Source organism: Lissotriton helveticus, chromosome 12, assembly GCF_964261635.1.
Source record: "Lissotriton helveticus chromosome 12, aLisHel1.1, whole genome shotgun sequence".
Lineage (NCBI taxonomy): Eukaryota > Metazoa > Chordata > Amphibia > Caudata > Salamandridae > Lissotriton > Lissotriton helveticus.
In genome coordinates, this window is record NC_136073.1 from 614,980,078 (window position 1) to 615,000,599 (window position 20,522).

The 20,522-nt window shown below is 41.2% G+C and overlaps 1 protein-coding gene across 1 annotated transcript in view; it reads left to right on the forward strand.

The window, feature by feature from the left end:
• The window catches only part of LOC144798072 (maestro heat-like repeat-containing protein family member 2A), a 124,562-nt gene extending 104,366 nt beyond the window's left edge, over positions 1-20,196 (forward strand). The window contains exons 15-16 of the mRNA XM_078668846.1: positions 56-578; positions 19,937-20,196. Coding sequence (XP_078524972.1) covers positions 56-578; positions 19,937-20,196 — 783 coding nt within the window. The remainder of the gene's footprint in view (positions 1-55; positions 579-19,936) is intronic.
• Positions 20,197-20,522: the final 326 nt, after the last annotated feature.

Below are 20,522 nucleotides of genomic sequence, written 5' to 3' on the forward strand. Positions count from 1 at the left end.
GCTAGACCTGAGTAGATATGAGACAGAACATATGGTTATTATTGTCAAAAAACAGACTCAGCGGCAATCAGAGATTGAACTAAAAGTTATTAGTACCAAAGCGAAGATAAATGGGTTGTTTAATCAATCTATAGCTGAAAGATTTCAAACAAGTAGACAGGATCACTATGAATACGGGGAAAAGACAGGGAAACATCTGGCACTGCGGATCAGACAAAAAACAGCGACAAGCAGCATTACGAAGCTAAAAAGGAAGGACGGTACAGTGTCCTCGGATCCTAACGAGATAGTAAATATTTTCCAAGACTTTTATCAAGATCTCTATAAGTCCAGGCATCAAACCATGGTTGATCCTGGGACTAGGTCTCTGCCTGTGATACAAGAACTAGAGGGAGACATCTTAATGGAAGAAGTTAACGAAGTATTGCTATCCATGGCCTCCGGAAAGGCGGCAGGCCCAGATGGCCTACCCATGGAGATCTATAAGATATTGCATAAGGAACTTGCCCCTTTGTTGTGGGATTTGTTCTTAGCAGTCCAACAGAAAGGCACTCCTCCAAAGTCATGGGAGGAGACTAGTATAGTTATTTTTTTGAAAAAGGGGAAGTCGGCTGACGATCCGGCCTCTTATAGGCCCATTACGTTAATACACACGGACAAGAAGCTTTATTCTAAAATCCTAGCAAGGAGGCTTTCAAAGGTCTTAGATTCCTTAGTAAGTCCGTGGCAACACGGCTTCATACCTGGTCGTAGTACAACAGACCATATTAAAAGGGTAATCTCATTATTTAACATCGCTGAGACCTATGGGCAACAAATGTCATTAATATTATTAGATGCTCAAAAAGCGTTCGATCAAGTGGAATGGGGATACCTCTGGCAGAACTTAAGATCGAATGGCTTTGGACCCCGTATACTTACTGCCCTAAGACCAATGTATGCACAGTCATACGCAAAAATACAACTGATGGGGCAGCATTCTTGACAGGTAAAAATTGCAAGGGGGACAAGGCAGGGCTGCCCATGCTCCCCAATCCTTTTTTCACTATACAGAGATCCGTTAATTAGAGCTATTTTAAACGATCCGACGATTCCTCCGGTGGGGGTCAGGGGTTACTGTACCAAAGTGCTAGCATACGCAGATGACATCGCGGTTGTTACCCCTGACCCCAGGTAACAATTAGTAGAATAGAAGATCTTGCCCGGGTATGGGTTAAACGCGGATAAAACTAAAATCATCCGTTCAAGCTCAATTCTGTGGCAGGATCCCAGGAGGAGAGAGGCAGCAACCTGTTTAGGGGTCTCAATAGCAGCCGATGTTAACACCATCTGGAATATTATTGTAGACCCTCTTTTGAGTAGAATAAGTGCAGATCTTAATAGGATGAACAATCTACATTTATCTATCATAGGTAGGGCAAATGTCATAAAAATGACAATGTTCCCGAAAATATTCTACTTACTCCGTTGTATACCATTAGAACCCCCTAACTTCCTGTTTAAAAAAGTTGAAGCGACCTTTTCACAGTTTATCTGGGGATATGGGAAGGTAAGGAGATCCTTGAGATTTATGTCCCTTCCCTAAAACCGAGGGGGGTTGGCAGTGCCAAACATCCTATATTATTACTGGGCTATTATGCTGCAACAAATGACTATATTGTTTAGACCAAATCCCAGTAATACACCAGACAGAGAACCCACCATCTATCTTTGAATTAGCTATGGGTAACCAAGCTCCAGGTCTATTATTTAGACAACTGGATAATAGCTATTACAAAATAACCCGCTTTAAATCTCTTAGAGCAGCTTGGAGGGTGTGGCAGAAAACCAGTAAATTGCTGAATATCCCTAAATTACATCGTTACCTTTTATTATGGCGTTCTTCATTTTTCCCAGGTTTTATATTTGATAGGATCGGTTGTAAGTGGGAACAGGCGGGAATTAATTCAGTAGGTGATATTATGAATTTAACTGGCATTATGACATTTGCAGAGATTCAGGACCGATTTGAGATAGATCCTCAAAGCCTATTTGAGTACTTGCAACTAAGGGAATGTACTAAAACAGCTATGACTCACCCTACTTTTCATTTAACTTCCCGCTCTTGGACATTCTGGTACGGAAACATCCACAAGTGAAAGAAGTATATGCGATGATGATCGAAGCTAACGAAGACGATATAGTCAAAGTAGAATGTGCTTGGGCTGCTAAGCTTGGAAACCAGGATGTGGACCTATGTAGGTCCCTTGAATTGTCCAACATGGTCCTTTTATCGGCTAACTTAAAGGCACAACACTTCAAGACTATATATAGTCTATATTTTACACAGGCCAAACGTTGGACCTGGGGGAAGAGGGATTTGAACGAATGCCCAAGATGTGGGAAAGGCCCGGCCAGCATGATCCATATGTTTGTGGAATGTTCAGAATTGGGGCTGGTTAAAGTGGGGATTGAATGCTTCCTTAGTAAGATTATGGGATGTTCTATCATACTAACTCCCACTCTAATAATGTTGGGATGGGACGAATCCCTGCAGCTAGAAATAACGCAGGTTTATTTTTGTTTCATGGTAACAGCAGCCCTCCGTATAATGATTGCTTCCAAATGGAAGGATAAGGACCCCCCCGACATATCAGGCTTGGTATGGCAGACTGCTTCATATATTTAATTTGGAATCTGCGTTATACAAATGCAAGGTGAGCAGAGCGAGGAAAAAAGGGCATCGAATCTGGGGACCCTTACTGGAGCTGCAGACACAGGGTTAGGAAGGGGGGGGAGTTGAGGCGAGGAGGCAGGGGGTGAGAGAGTGGATTGTGGGTATAATGAATTGTATATGTTTGTTTTTTTCTCTTCCTCACCCTCTGTCTGGGTTCCAACTCCCTCCCTCTCCGTGCTTTTGCTTCTTCCATTTTTCTGCTCCCTCTTTCTTTTTTTCTCTCTCTCTTTTCCTATTGGGCTCTCTCTTCTTCCACTGTTCCTTTGTGAATTTTGTTGATCCAAAAAATGCTTCATTTATGTATTCTATTGTTATTGTATATGGATCTTTATGAAAGGTTATGTATCTGACGTACCTTTCCTGAAAATAATAAATTAAAAAAAATATTAATAAAAAAAAGCAAAATACAGTTAGACGGCTGGCAAAAACGTGTAACGATTTTACCGAGAGGATGGCAGAAGTGCAGACTCGCATATCACTCCTAGAAGATCAGTTGGTGGTTCAAAAAGACACTGTCGCAGATATAAAAGCCAGTAAAGACGATGTGCACAATAAGCTAGTGGACTTAGAAAACCGTCTGCGCCGTAACAACCTGCGTATTTTAGGGGTGCCAGAAGGACTTGAGGGGCAAGATGTGCGAAAATTTGTAGCTGGGCTGTTTGAAGAGGCGCTGCCTGAGCTGAAAGAATGGAATTGGCCGCAGGAAATTCAAAGGGGACATAGATTTCTGTTTCGGCAATGGCCAGCAAGGAGTGGACAAGCAGTGCAACAACCGCGGGCTATTTTGATTTCCCTCAATAATTTCTTGGCTAGACAGGCAGTGTACGATCTGGCTAGACCAGATAAGAAGAGAATTGGTAAAGGGACGCAATTCTTTGTGAGACCCGATTACTGCCACTCCACAGAGGAAAAGAGATGGCAGCTGCGGAAGCTGATTACTCCTTTCCAAGCAAAAGGCATACAGGTGTTTCTATAACAACCAGCTACTTTAAAGACTGTTAATAAGGGACATATATACGTTTTTTCACTTCGGTCATTACAGCCAAAGAATATCTTCAATTCCTGGGTTGAGGATAATTATACAGGCTAATGGATCTTGTATGTAGTGATATGACTTCTTTTCTTGCCACTTCCTGTGATTTTTTTTCTTCTGTTTTTCCTAAGCTGCACATATAAGGATGCGGGAAAGGCAATCACCAAGTGGGCTATTCACCAAGCATCACAAGGGCGATTGGCCCTAAGGCCTCTTTGATGGGGGAGCGTCACAAGCAGGGGGGTGTGTGGGCTCTTTTGGGTGGTGGTGGTGGGGGGTGTAGAGGGCCACTTGGGGATTAAGGGGTTGGGTGGGAATCTACTAAAGGGTAAAAATGTAGTTTATAGCACGTGCGGTAGGAATCTTAGAGTAAATCTCTCGTATATATTGATGGCCATTAGATACTCATATAGTAATGGCAGATAGGAGGCTGCGAATATGTTCATTTAATGTTTGTGGGCTGAACAATGTCCCAAAGAGGAAAAGTGTTATCACTGAACTCCGGCTAACAAACCCTGATATTCTTTGTCTGCAAGAGACGCATGTTCCTTGGTCTAATCGTAGGATACTATCTGAGCTGGGATTTACATTGTTATCAACTTCGAAACAATCCATTATGAATAGGGGGGTGGCGATCTTGGTGCGTCATGGCATAATTGGTACGGGTAGATTGAGAGTGGATAATCTCGGGAGGTGGGCTATTACTGAGTGTATTGTAGGGTGTACCAAGATCGCGCTTTGTACTGTATATGGGTCAAGTTTGGATGAGTCTGAGATCTTGGAGTTTTTGAATGTTGAGTTGGCACTTTGGGGGACCCCATTGATAATACTTGGGGATTTTAATATACATGGGGATGCACAGACATGGGATTCTCAGTTTGCTAAGTATAAAGGGCGTAAGCCTAAAGTATTTAGGGCCTTGCAGAAACTTTTACAGAATCACAGACTAGTTGATGGGTGGATAGCTGTGAATCATGGAGATCCGGGTTATACATTCTTTTCGTCCCCACACAACAAGTTTGTTCGGTTAGACTATATCTTCTTACCTCGGTTGTTGATCGTTGGTGCAAAGATGCAGGTGTGGCCCCGTATTACATTGGATCATCGCCCCATGGTTATGGACCTTGCTAGTCTTAGCCTTCCGCAGGAACAGCGGTCCTTTACATTCAATAAAAATTGTTAAGTGATGGGGAGTATATTCGTCATATCCAAATTTGGGCTACGCTGTTCTTGGATAGTAATAGAGGATCGGCAACCCAACCAATGATCTGGGATTCTTTGAAAGCTGGGCTAAGGGGCAAAACACTTACTTATGGCTGGGCTAAGCAGAAACGACAGAAAAAACATATGCAGGCTTTACTCGCGGGGTTAAGGAAAGCTGAGTGTGAACTTATACAAGCGGTTAGAGTTAATGCGGATACTAAAGAAGTGCAAACTAAGAAACACGGAAGGCCCGGATTAATGGGGTATGGAGTCAAGAAATAGCTGCTCAGTTCAAAATTCAAAAGGAAGAAAGATATGAATATGGGGAAGCAACTGGTAGATGCTTAGCTCAAAGACTGCAGGGCAGACAAACCTCCCAGCGAATTGAAATTATAGAGGATGGTAAAGGGGGCAGAGTTGAGACCATGGAAGGCATAATGGCGGTATTTCATTTGTATTATAAGGAATTATATACCAAAGATTCTGTGGAGTTGGGCAGCATAGAGCGGTATCTCCATAATGTTGATTTAACTGAATTAGGACTAATCGAACGGGAAGAGCTAGAAGCTCCTATTACTATGCTAGAACTTCAGATTGAAATCGATGGATTAGTGTTAGGGAAAGTGGCAGGGCCGGATAAACTCCCTTTGGAGGTCTATCGCATACTTTTCCCATTATAAAGGATGATATGCTCGCCACTTTTATAGAAGCCTAATGTGGGAATCCCCGACCATCCTGGGATGATGCGAACATAGTGATCTTAAAGAAAAAGGATAAATCTCCCAGGATTCCGTGGTCGTATAGACCGATATCATTAATAAATGCTGATGGCAAGGTGATTTCAAAGATGCTTGCCACACGGTTAGCACAAGTTATACCATCGTTGGTATCCCGGCACCAGCACATTTTTGTGCCTGGCAGGAGCACAGTTAATCACCTACACAGGATTATTGCATCGCAAGACTATGCTATTACATTGCAAAAGCAAATAGGGATAATTTTTTTAGATGTTGAAAAAGCATTTGACCGTGTATCGTGGTCATTTTTGTGGGCTACAATGCGAAAGATGGGGTTTGGCCCCCAATTCTTGGTAGCATTTCAGACTATGTACAAACGCCCGCGGGCTAAAATTTGTACATTGAGGAAAGAGTCATCCTTTGTATATATCACTAGGGGCAACCGGCAGGGATGCCTCTGCTCGCCCTTACTTTTTGCCATCTATATCAACCCATTGTGGTTAATATTGGAGACTACTAATGGAATACAATCAATGGTAGTTGGGCAGCATTAGGTACGTGTTCTTATTTACGCTGATGATATAGCGGTAGTAACATCTGACCCAGAGCATGCATTAAGTGAGATTGAGAACCTGACTCAGCAATATGGGGAAGCTAAATGTTACCAAAAGCCAGGTTGTTTGTACAGAGGGGCTCTGTCCTGGGGAAGCATGTGTTACACCAGAAGCACGATATCTGGGCATAAAGATTAGGATGTCACTTGTAGAGATAGTTGAAGTGAATTGGGTAGATATACTAGCTTCAGTACGAAGTCAACTGGAAAGGGTTGAGTGTCTGCACTTATCAATGGTAGGATGATGCAATGTTTTAAAAATGAGTATACTTCCCCGGGTAATGTTTTTTTTAGGACGGTACCGTTAGAGCTCATACGAGTACAATTAATGCAGCTTCAGTCTGTTGTAGACAGGTTTATATGGGGCTGGAAGAAAACTCGGAGTGCTCCAAAATATATGACGCTACTATTGACACATGGTGGTTGGGGGGGGGGTGCCAATTTTAGTTTTTTATTATTTAGTTTGTCTTATGCGGAACATGCAGTATCTGGTGACCGAGGTGAAAGTAAGGTTATTTGAAGCCCCTAATATATATCAGATGTTGTTGGGGACCCAGGCAAGAGAGACTCTGCTCAAGTTCTATGAACCAAATTATTCTAAAAGAACGAGATTTAAAATTATATTAGCTGCTTACAAGGCGTGGAAGATAATAGGTAACATTGTATCTATAAACTGGATTGGTTATTATATGTCTTTTAACTCCAAGGAAATATTCCCTCTGTTTTTTTGGGATACAAAGATGGATATTTGGAGGGATAAGGGGATACGACGTTTAGGCGATATTTACAGTACGGGAGTACTTGTTTCTTTTTCAGATTTAGTTGACCGATATAAAATATCTAAGAATGATTTCTTTAAATACTTGCAAATTCGTGATTTTATTAATAAACATTGTAGACACTCGCCCATTATAACTAATGATTTAGTAGAGGCTCTGATTAAAAGAGCTAACATTGGGACACTGTACGATATATTGCAGGCAACTCAGCGGGATGATATTGAGATGCACAAAGCAAAGTAGAGGGATAGATGTGGCAATACTGGCTCATATAGTCTGACGGCAAATCTACGCACCCAAAACTATAAAACTTTGTTTAATTTATACTATACACCTGTTAAAATGATGAAGTGGGGCGGGCTTCATGACAGGAAATGTTTTAGGTGTTAGGTGGAGAAAGCTGACATTGTACATATATTTTTAGATGGCATCTCAGAATTTCTATCATAAACTACGGGGGTTGGTGTTGGAGTGGGTGAGGATATTGCACCCATGCAGACTTGTTATCCTTTTCGATATTTCATATTTATGGCTATGGCCGTTACTCGATTATGCGTTGCCTCTATGTGGCTGCAATCAGAGGCGCCATCATATGAAATGTGGCGTGCTAAGTTTTATAATGTGTTTAATCTTGAATTTAGTTTGTATCGCATTAAATCTTTGAGGAAGAAACAATTAGGGATTAAAATTTAGCATCCTATAATACAACATATGGTGATGTCGATTTGAAATTTAGTTGTTTTTGATTGTCATAGCTTTTCCTTCTTTCTGCTGTTTTAATGCTATTCATGTTTTGGTGTTATTTTTGCAACTACATAACATTCCTACATTAATGATTTCAATGATTGATTTGTAAATACTATATGCTATGAATTGAACAATAAAGAAAAAAAAAAAGGTGGGTCCGGTGCTGGAAATATACAAGGCACAAGCCAGAGGAGCTGCCCTGTATGGGGTGGAAATTTGGGGCCATCGGCCATCTGAACAACTTGCCAAGATTGAGAACTCCTTCTCCAGACAACTTCTGGGACTTCCCAAAAGTACACCGCTCACCCACTCCGAATCGATCTAGGAGTTAGCCCCATATGGAGCACCCCTGAGCTATCTATGTTTAGAGAGGAATTGAGGGTAGTGGCAAATTTAAATGGAGCAAGCAAAATATCTTGGCTTGCTCATATCAAGAATTCTTTATCATCCATGGGAATGGGAAATTTATGGGCTAGTCCCGAAGACAGCTGTCTGTTAATACCTAGGAAGGTTCTGAAAAAGAACTATAAGGAGTATAATCTTACCATATTGCTGGGGGGTTCCAGGATTGGTACATTGACAACATCCTTTCAAGAAGTTAAACTGCAATATAGTCTAGAACTTGTCATAGACGATATACAGCTGTCTCTTGCTAAGAAACTATACTTACAGTTCAGGCATGTCACACTTCCCATGCGTGCTCTCACACATAAGTGGGGGAGTGACTCCACAAAAGACTGTCCGACATGTAATAATTGTACAGAGACCGACCTACATGTACTGTTTTTCTGTCCGGCATATAAGGTAGCAAGACATCGCTGACTACGACAGCTGTGTAGGAACCTTGGAACATCCCATGGTTCACAGGCCTTTAGGATCCTTAAATATGATAGCAGTATGCCCATTGCGTATTCAGTATCTCGCTATCTGTTCTCAATGTGGTGCACACGCAGAGTAATTTTAAAGAAAGGGCAACCCCAACTAAATGACCCTACTTCCAAACTGTAACTCGAGGTTTAAAAAAAAAAATTTGATTTTACTCATTAGATGAGATACCTGCACTTTTTTAGAATATTTATTATATGATATAATTCCTATGTATTTCTGATCAAATATTTTAATGTGTTTGTCTTTTAATGTTGGATAAGTTTCACTGATTGTATTGTAGTTTATATGTTTTTTATCTGTGCTTTTATGGCCTTGTTAGGCCGAAATAAAGTATCTCTCGACTCGACTCGACTCAACTATATTTTAACAATTTAAAATATAAGTATTTAAATAAAAAAATTATATATATACTATTCTCACTCCAGTCTGCAACAGTAGGGAAAGCATTGGCATTCAAATGTGTACATTTTACTATTTCCCCTCCAGTCTGTGCAACAGTAGGAAAATTGTTGTATTTCGGAAGGGTTAAATTTACTAATCCCACTCCAGTCTGTGCAACAGTAGGGAAAATGTTGGACTTCGCAGAAGTAAAATTTACTATTCCAACTCCACTCTGTGCAACAGTAGGGAAAGTCTTGGACTTCAAATGGGTTAAATTTACCATTCCCCATCCTAGTCTGGGGCACAGTAGGTAAAGCGTTGAACTTCGGAGAGGAAACATTTACTATTCCACCTACAGTCAGTGTAAAAGTAGTGAAAGAGTTGGAATTCAAAGGGGTTAAATTCACTATTCCTACTCCAGTCTGCAACAGTAGGGAAAGCGTTGGATTTCAGAGGTGTTAAATTCACTAATCCAACTTCAGTCTGTTCAACAGTAAGGAAAGCCTTGGACTTCAGAAGGCTTCAATTTACTATTCCCACTCCAATCTGTGCAACAGTAGGGAAAGTACTTTAATACAAGCACATAACATTTTTAAATAACTCTATTAGTTGACCAAATATATACAACTCTTAATATGAAAATTATATATCTAAAATTAAATAACAATAAAAAAGTACATGATTATTAAAACTTTTAATAATTTTAAAATATGGAAAAATGTTATAAATGTATTATTCAATTGAGTTCCCTCACTATACTCCCACAAACCTAGCAACCAACACTTAAAATATAACTAAAAGAAAGAAGTATAACAAAATGAACATATGTAATGATCAATTAAACATTTAATAAATAATAATAGCCTAAATAACTTTCCACCCTATCTTCCTACAAACAAAACAGACCTCACCTGATACATAACGTAAAGAAATATAATAATAAACAATTTACATAATTAATTATGATTTAAATAATTAATAATACATTAATAATGAATTGTTAACAAATTATAACTTAATTAATGTCCCACCCTATACCCCATCAAACCCAACAACCCGCATCTTATATTTGCACAATTTACATAATTGACAATCAACTAAATAATCAATAAATGTATAGGGCTCAAGCATGTGGTGCAACTCTCTATGGGGCAGAATTATGGGGGCATTCCTCGGTTTCTACTTTAGTTGTAACTGAGAATAGATTCTTAAGACAAGTAATGGGTCTCCCGGCCAGTACCCTGCTAATTTCTTTGCGCTTAGATTTGGGTATTACACCGATTGAGGACGAGATTGCCCTAAAACCGTTGACGTTCTGGCGAAGACTTTGGGCAACTCCCGAATTAGCACCATACCAGGCAGATACAAATGAGCTTTTATCTTACCCAGGCTTGGTGAAAAGGGTACCTTGGTTTGCTCATGTAAAGCACGAGTGCGAAAAGCTTGGCCAACCTTTTATGTGGAGCACTCCGGGTGATACCTGTCCGTCAGTCCCCCGTGCCCTAGTGCCCAAAACCTACTGTGCCTTAAAGCTTGGAGCACTCCAAGCAAATCATAAATTAGGCTCCCTAACAACACAGTTTCTTAGAGTGAAGAACAACTATAAGCTAGAAATATTTTTGGATGATATCCTTCCCCAGGCTGCAAGAAAGCTGTACGTACAGTTTAGACATGGCACTTTGCCTGTACGTGCGGTCACCAATAAATGGGCCGGACAGAAAGAGGAGGGTTGTCCCGTATGCATTACACAAGAAGAAACAGAAATGCATGTATTATTTTTCTGTCCTGGCTACCAAAATGCAAGGCGCTACTGGCTTGTGCAGCTATGCCGGAATCTGGGGTTTTAGCTTTGTAGGGAGGCCTTTCGGGTTCTAAGATATGATACATCCGAACCCATTGTGTTCGCTGTTTCAAGATATTTAAACACAATGTGGCGCAGGAGGTGGGCTTTTATTCAGAGGGGTAGAAATGTATAAAAAGTGTATCAGCAGCATTTTATAAACGTGATTATTGTATGTACAGTTTTTTCCTAGATATTAATTTTTAGCATTTGATTATTTTGTATATAGAATTGTAAATAGTATTCATTTTTTATATCTTGTCATTTTAAACTATTTATTGAACTATTGCTGCTATTCCCTTTAGCTGATGGTAGATCGCATTACATCAATTGATATAAATTTCTCCCGCAGTGAAATCCTTTGTTCCTCCTTCCCCCACTCTTGGCTTGACGGTAAAAACCCATTGTACTCGCCTCTAAACTGTGAATTGTATTACAAATGGAGTGTTCCTTTTTAACTCTGATAAATATCATTTTAATAATGTGTGCCATTTTGTGCTTCTGTTACTTTTTATAGTCCTGGTGACCGAAATAAACGTTTTTGAAACGAAACAAATAATTAATTAATAATTCATTATTAATAAATTATTACTTAACTTCCCAGCATATAACCCTGCAAATCCAAAAGGCCCACACCTAAAATATAACATTAAAAATATTATATTTACACAATTTGAATAATTGAAAATCAATTAAATAATTATTATTAAAAAAATAATTTATTATTAATCAATTATTACTTAATTAACTTCCCAACACATACCCCTACAAACCCTACGAACCACACCTAAAATATGACAAAAAAATAATTACACAATTTACATGAATAAATATCAGTTACAAATTATTACTAAGTTAAAAATGCATTATTCATTAAATATACTTAATTAACTTCCCACCTTGCACACTTACAAATCTCGAAACCTTCTAGGACACTATAAATTACTATTAACAATTAAATTTAAAATTATAAATAACCTAAACTTGCAAACTGTTTTCAAAAAGATTGTCAGCAGTTCTACAAACAATATATAACATATGAAATTGACATTCGAACTAAAACCCATAAAGATAATTAAAAATTGGCATTTATATCTGCACAATTATTGAAAACAATATTTAAAAAATTAATATTCTGGAAACTACATTATTCACTTAAAAAAATCAATATTGTTGTCAACGATATATCTGCATCACAATTTTTATGTATGACAATATTAAGAACTCAATATTTGTGTATCTCAATATTTTAAAATTCGATATTGTTTCCCAATACGTGTCCACACCATTCTAGAACTCTCATATGCCATTCATTAATGACTGTTTTGGCATTATGTTGCCTATGGTACTGGAATTATAGTCAAATACATTACCTTCAGGGCGATGATGACTTTATTAATTGACTGACTGTTTGTGATTTTCTTTTTCCTGCCATCTAGTTGCTTTTAGTTCCTGTTCACGTCTTGTACATTTTATGGAGACCTGTTTTAGTGGAAATATGCATAGTAGTATTTGCACTTGTACAGTGCTTCACTCTCCATTGCACATTATTGTCCAGGAAGCACACTACACAGTGAGGAGTGCTTGTTTGGAAGAGTGCTATTCTTTGTGGGAAGCCTACATGAGTTGTGTCTGAGTAACCAGAGTCGTGAGCCTATCATGTGATGGTGTCAGAGAGAAAACATGAGATAGGGTTTCTACGCAATATACTTCTCTGCAGTTGGCAAGCTGAGTTTATAGTGATTACTGAGATCTTTCAAAACACCTCCTGCAGTGAATACAGTAATTAGGAGATCCTCTGTGTAGACCTGGTGTATCTAAAGAAGAGACTATGGAGACCCAAACAGATGATCTACAGGGATGCTCATCCCTTAAATTGCAGTTGTTCTCACGGGGTTTGTAGTGCTTTAGAATATACAGGATTTAATCCAGTGGATTCTAAGTGGCTTAGTTTAGGTGCAATAATGGTGTTTTTCTGATAGTACTAGAGTTTCATATGGCATTAAGCTCTGTTCTGGTAGTAGCCAGGTTAGAAGTGCTTTCTCTGGACCACTGAGAGTGCAGAACATTCCTCCAGACTTTGTGAAGTCCGTTGGGCAAGATTCTTTTGTGCCGGGGCTATGAAAATTTACTCTATTGTTCCCTACAACTGGAGTGTCTACCAAAATTAAGATGAACATATAATTTGATGAAAAAGAAACATCTTCATACCTTCTGCACATCTTTTACATATTCTTTCTCCACAGGTGCCACCGAACTCCAGGTTTACAGTTGCTTACCTACTAATTCTGTTACCCTTGGGCGCATTTCTGAAATTGTTTTGGCCCAACATCTTTGTCTTGTAGGCTGCACAGCGTACAGCAATAATACTCTGGACAAAAATAAAGAAAAAACAATCGAGGGAGACATAATGGAACAATAACATTGTTAGGGTAATTTGCAAGATTTTTCAGAATCATAATATTTGACAAATGTTAAAATATACATCCATTGTTCGGCAAATGTTTATTGAAGATGTTGGGGTTCAGAATGAATCTTTAAATATACTGGTTGTAAGGTGCTCTTTTTCGGGTTCCAGTTATCATCACTAGTCATCATAATTTAATAGAAAAGAGGATATGAGAACTTGAACTTTTTATCACCATTATATATACCTGTGGATGAAAATGCTGAATTTACCCCTTTCTTGTGCTAATATGTTTACAATAAAGATTTTCTTAGGGGATATTCTCAAGAACGTATGATAACCATCGCAAATTTAGCTTATTGCAACTTTGCATATCGTAGTCTATCGCGGGAAAGCAACGCAGTATTATAGTAGTATTCTCAACCTGGCAGCACCATGTGATAGCCCCACGATAATGCGTCAAATGACTGCGTTAAAATCAATGCGATGTGGCAAAAATGCAAAACACGAACAGGAATAAAGTTGAGATTTGGCCAACCGCACTACAAAAATCTGCTATAACCAGCGACAGGCCTGCAATTCTCAGGCGTAATGCGGGAAAATGCTGAACAAGAAAAACACACCATAAACAAAATAAAATGCGTAGCAACATGGATGCACCCGTAACGAGTGCTCAGGTCAACTTGAACCCCACAAGCCTCACAGGCCACCTGTAAGGAACCTTGGTTTCGGGGAAGGCCAAGGAGAAGAGGAAGAGGAAGACGGGGACAGTCCGCATGACAACAGGATCATCGTCACAGAGGTGACAGAACACTAACAACAACTGTCCGTCACCTCCACCGTGTCATTGGATACACAGATGGAAAAATGGTTTTCCAGAGTGAATGCAGTCGGAGTGTCGAGGAGGCCAAGATGCGCTGGCACAATGTGAAAAGCTAAACCAAGCAGAAACCTGCTGCCAACAGGAAGGCAGCAACGGCGAATGGAGGTTGGGAGTCCTGCCCCATAGCAGGAGCTGGAGAAAATGGTAGCCACAGTCATCAGTGTGGAGACGGTGCAAGGAGTCAGGAGTCCGGACACTGTTCGACATGACCTGACACAACATCAACAGGGTGAGTAACGAACAGGTACTGGGGGACGGGGGGGTGATAGACACAATTGCACATAAGCACAACGAGGCGTAGCACACCGCACACCCACAATAACGCAAAAGACATTGCCTGCTCTTTCGGCAAGGTATGTGAAAAACTAGGGAGGATGACATCCTCGCCCCTCGGAGCGGTTAAAACAAAAGTTGGGGGCCAATCTGCCTCAGCGAACAAGATATCATAAGAAGAAGTCGGATTTTTCCCCAAAATCCCTTTAATAACACGTTGGATGTCACCTTCAATTAAGAATACTATTTCATATAATCTGTGAAGGGTACCCACTCGGGTGTCAGCAGTCTCAACTGTGATGAATGTGTCAGTTGCTGTCACCTTCAGAAATGGATGCAGTGCTTGCCTCACCATGGTAACCACCGCTGTGCTGTCTAGCCACGTTACTGCCCATGTTAGGTTCTGAAGTTGTGTTTTCACCGTCCGTGGCATATCGTGCTGTAAAAGCAGCAAATTTCTTTTTCTGAAACTGAGGGCGCAGATGAGTAAAATCGCTCTTTTCTATACCGTTAGTCTGATGAGGCTGTTCGCGTTCTTGCGGGGCTCCTCGACCTCTGCTGCAAACCTGGCGATCTCCTCCACTGGCGTATGAGCCTGATGTTTCTAGTGAAGAACAAGGAGAACACTGATCAGGGATATGAAACCTGTCAGGAGACCTAATTCTAGCACGGTTGCACAAATCATAAGTGTACTCAGAATACTTGGGTATTGGTGAAGCAGCACGCAACCCTTGTATCTGTTGTTGCTTACCCTGTTTTTTATTTTTCTAATTCTTTTCAGGAAAAATAGGACGGTCGTCCTTATTAGACTGCCCGTCTGAGTTTGCTGTTGCACCTGTTTTTTAACAAAAGGCTTAAAACCCAATGGTCTTGTAAGCATCCGCAATAATTTTCGGTAAGTCACCGGGTATCTCATCCTCTGGGACAAGGCGCAAAGCATTAGACACCTGAAAGTTAACCGCATCTCCCTTCACATTTGCTAGTATGAGATCAGCAACCAGGTAAAACACTCCGACAAGCCTCATTCCCAATTCAACCGCCGTCTCCGGGCCATGCTCATCTTGAACACGCTTAATCATGGAGGGCAGTACAGTCATAGAAGGTGTGCCGAAACATTTCGCATACACCATTGCGAATACTTTACCCCAATTCTCACAATCGGCTACATCTGGTATTAAGTCTTTCTGCAAAGTGCAAACTAATTGTTAGGACTCTGCACAGGAGTGGTATTAGGAAATACTGCTTCTAGCTGGTCAAATTTCTCAGCAAGCCAGTAAGGTAAATCATCCTTATTCTGGGGACGCTTGCCCATAACCGAATTAACCATGACGGGACTAATTGAGATCCGGACCGGGCCAGCTGGTTGTGCCGCAACCCCATGTGCTCCCACCTTGAGATTGCGGGAAACCTATTGGACTAGAGCCCTATGTACCCCAATTAAAGAGGTATGTAAGACACGCAATTCGTCTACAGAGACTGCTACATAACGTGGATGAGATGTGTACCCGGCTAAAACTGGCCAAGTGGCCCCAGGAATCGACAAAGGGCCTAAATGGACTGGAGCCACTGTGTAGGGGAGGGCGCCATTAGACCAAATACAGTGTTGCCATGCCGAAATCGGAACTTCGAGTGTCGTATATGGCCGATATACTATAGGTACTTCAGTGGGAGTGTATGTATGGAACAACTTATCATCTCCATTCACAGCCGGAAAGGTTACCCAAGAGTAGGATACCTCAAGGTGGTAATCCGGGTTAGCACCAACTACAAAAATAAGCACAAAAAAATAAGCACAATCCCTCGTCAGGCACTCCATATGCAGCCAAATGAGGACGGAGTGGTGCGCGACTATGCGCAGCAATATTGATATCAGACATAAGTACAAAGAAAAGTAAAACAACTTTTTTGCGAAGCAGCACAAAAAGGTCAGTAATTTAATAACAAGAACCTTTTTATAATATCAAGCTTGAAAGAACCTATAAAATATCAATATAGGTAGGTTATGCCATCACAACTGTTTATCCGGAAAACAGGAGTGAGGGTATTGTGGACAAGTACAACTACTACCGAAGTGTCTCGAAAATAAGTACCAGACCAAACGTTAGGTGCGCCATGTTGCAGGGATTCTGCTCATGCACAGAACTCGATGTATTGTGGTGTACCAAAAAGCCACCTCAGTGCCTAGAACCCCAGTCCGACTAGCATTAGTGTCTCATTCGTTCTCCGTACTACAGCGAAGCTACCAATGATAAGACAACCTAGAACATGCGACTTAGTAAACCCATCAAGAATAGTGGAAAACAAGAACACTCTTTCACTCTAACACTCCTACTAGTCCACAATGGTATAGTTTAAAATGTTTATTTTAACTAACGTTCTCTAATGTACAGTACACCAGCCAACACTAGCAGCAAAATGCATAAGAATAATACAATCAGCATTGTTACAATTCCATAAAACACAAAAGGGGAAATCATATTATAATGAAAGTGGAAACAGGACTATAGCGCCTTTACCACCCTTCCCGTGCTGGAAGCTAGTTTATTTATTATAATTATAGAATACTTCTAGGCTTTGTCAGGGGGACCCCATACCTCCAAGATCAGATGCAATGGATCACATCCCAGGACAATCACAGGTCATCTCAGTTGGAAAGGTTTTCTCCAAGTGCCCTTTCATGCATATAATGCCATATTGAAAAGCACCCGAGTTTCTTTTGGACAGCTGTGCCCCCTGTTATGTTTATGTGCGTGGGACTGACTAACATGAATCAACAGCATACATTGTTATTCGACCTTGAACACACTGTGCAGACAGAGAGCACAGTGTAAGTATAGATATGTGAAAATCAGACCCTTCTCATGTGAAGAAGGCAAGCCCTGTATTTACGAGAAGAGAGTCATACAGTGTCGTGTGCAAAAGCAGAAAAATGGTGTCTAAGCATATATTTCACTTATGCTAACTTAACAATGTCTGCAGCTGACCCCATATTCTCATTACAGTGCGGGCTATGTGAAGTGTCACCACATAGGAACATGTGAAGAACTGCGTGCATAGTCACTAAAACGAAACTGCATTGCACGCAGCTGTCCTGATGTGTGGGATGAGCGCATACAGGTGTTGCCTGCCATGGTAGAGACCACCCTAAATCCTGCCATGTGCAAATTCATACTGGGGTTTGGGTTGACTGTAAGTGATGCACACCAGAGAATCATGAGCTTCATTGAAAGGAATTTCGTGAAAGGCAGTGCAGCAAGTCACCTTGCTCCGCTGCCCTAGGCCAAAGCTAAATGGCAGGAATGCACCGCCTGTATGCAATATGATGCATTCCTGTCTTTTCTCCCTGCACTTGTGGATTTTTGGCAGGCTAGTGCCAGCACATGCACCCTTGCACCATAGTGGAAGTGTGCATATTTTGCATGCAGGATCACATTTTGTCAGGAAGGGGCACCTTCCTGCACAGAAACATTGCTTAGAGGTGTTTTCTTCTTTGTATGTGTGCTGCAGAATGCAACACAAATAGAAAGAGGAAGGAACAAGGAGAAATAAAGAAATTACTACTTGTTAGGCCTCACCTCAGGAGGCATAAGGATTTTGCACTTCCCCAGGTTTTTTGCAATCACGTGTTAATCTGGGGCAGCGTCAAAATCCAAGGGTGCTGTTGGAAACACCCACTGCCAACTCCCATGGAAGATATCCCAACCACAGAGTAAGGCAAGGCACCGATTGGCACTGCTTTGCCTTAATCAACATTTATGAAGACACTCAAAGCCATGCAGGGTAACTTTGCTTAGTTTAGGAAATATGATTTAGAGCCCTGCGCCACTGATGTACCTCTTCACATGGTACAAAGATGATGCAAGGCTCTCAATAATAAGCCCCCATGTGTGTGTGTGTGTGTGTTTTTTTTAAAGAATAGATGGTGTGTGAGCCCGGTGTGCCCCTGGAGTACATTGAACTGGTACAGTGTTTGAATGGAGAGACATTGCACGGCAAGGAGATTAGAAGTGACATGAGTGCTGCAAGATTGCCTGAGCAAAACACATGCACTGCTTTGTGTGATAGTGTCACACTTGTGTCGCAGCTGTAAATGAATTACAAAGATGAGGTCATTGGTGTTCTACATCCTAAATGTGATGTGGACCTGGGTGAAGATATTGCACGTGTCAGGAGGGTGCTGAAAAAATAAATATCTTACCTTGCTACATATGTCAAAGCAGTAGCATGTGTACATGGGAATTGTGAAGTGACAGGATGAGCTAGGTTGCCACAACTAGGGGCTGGATTTGTGGATGGTTGGAGGGTGAGGTGTATGGGCCTAGTTGTGTGGCAACCCTGGGTAGGTACATGTCACAGAATATCATGACTACTAGCATGTGGGGTACAGCTTGACCCATAACCCTCAAATATCGGCAGCCTTGTCAGTCAATTAGATATGTTAACTCACTATGTTGGTGTTGAATTCACATGAGAGTCAATGTATGATATGGGTGCCATCAGTGTGTGACAGTAAAGGGAGTCCCAGGGACAAACTGAGGGTTGCCAGGGGAGTTTTGTACATGTACAAGTGAGCAGGTCTCAGTCAAATGATGTTTAATACTCTGCGGATAACCACATTTTGTAATGATGAAATAGGTGGGCGTCAGTGCTAGCAACCTGCCTAGTCTGACTGGGCCTAACACTTCAGAGTTTGTACACACTGCATACTGTTCTGAACTATGGAGCAGAGTGTGTTAGTAATTACATCACATGAGTAAACAAACATTGGAAAACCATGGTAAGTGCATGCCCTAACACATCTCTGCAGTATGGCAAGGTTGCTAACTGTGTAGTGAGTTGTGTGCGCGCACTTGAAATATGAGACTTGGGCCACATGTATGCACAATGTACATGCAAGACAGCAGAACAATGCAGAATGCAGTGGTGTAGTGTGTGAAAGGCAGAGTGCAGGATCAAATCAAATACATGACCAAACCCACATCTCTTTCCCTGGAGCTGTGGGCTGAGTAGTGCCTAGAGGAAATGCAGGTACCCGGGAGCCGTGGTGCAATGTGCACAGGGGTGGTGTCAATATGTGAAACCGCATTCAGAATAGCCATCAAGAAAAACAAATACTAATCTAATCAGCAAGGCAGATTTGGATCTCACATCAACATACCAGCACAGACAGGACAGGCCAGCAAGCTGTTTATCTATGTTTCAAAGTCTGGTCTAAAAAGTCACCCTTGTCACACAGTGATAGTGTGACCAAAGCTAAGATCCTGCCATCTGCAAGGCAACTAGAGTGCAACTTGACAATATTTCCTAAGAGTCATACATGTCCTACACATCAATGTAGACATCGAAGTTAATGAGAATAAAGTCTGTATGTCACCCAAATTACTCATGTCAACATTTAGCATAGATCACTATTAACATATTTCTATTTCATTGCAGAGGGAGAAACAACACAACCTGAACAGTTGCCTGTCCTGGATGAGCAGCCTGTTGGTGATGACATCCTGCTCCCAATGGACAATTACACCTTTCGGCAACTCTTCTATGCCATTGGAACACCTTCTCTGGTAGCGAGAGGGGATAACAGAGGGTCATGGTATCCAGAGGAACTGCCCACATCTGGACATACCCCATCTGCCAAGCCAAGCCAGCCCTGGACTCCAAGGACCCCATTGTTATCTTCTTACAGCAGGCGGTAGGAGTTCAGTAGTAGCTGGTGGATGAGGTGCGAGTGGGTATGGAGACCATCACAGGCAGCCTAGAGGGGGTTTGTGAGTGCCTCAGTCCAGATAAGGACACCCCTGAGGCAATAAGAGGCATCTACCTTCAACTCGACAGATTGGAACAGTCCCTGGCTGACATCGCTGGTGTCATGAGGTAAGAACAACAGATCTGCTGATGTAACACCAGTGGTGTTAGCACCCAGTCGGGGGCTATATGCACCATCCTTGAATCTTTGGAGCAGAAGAAGGACTCCTATATTGTTACAATGGGTGCCTTCCACCGCAGCATTGTTGCTGTGCTG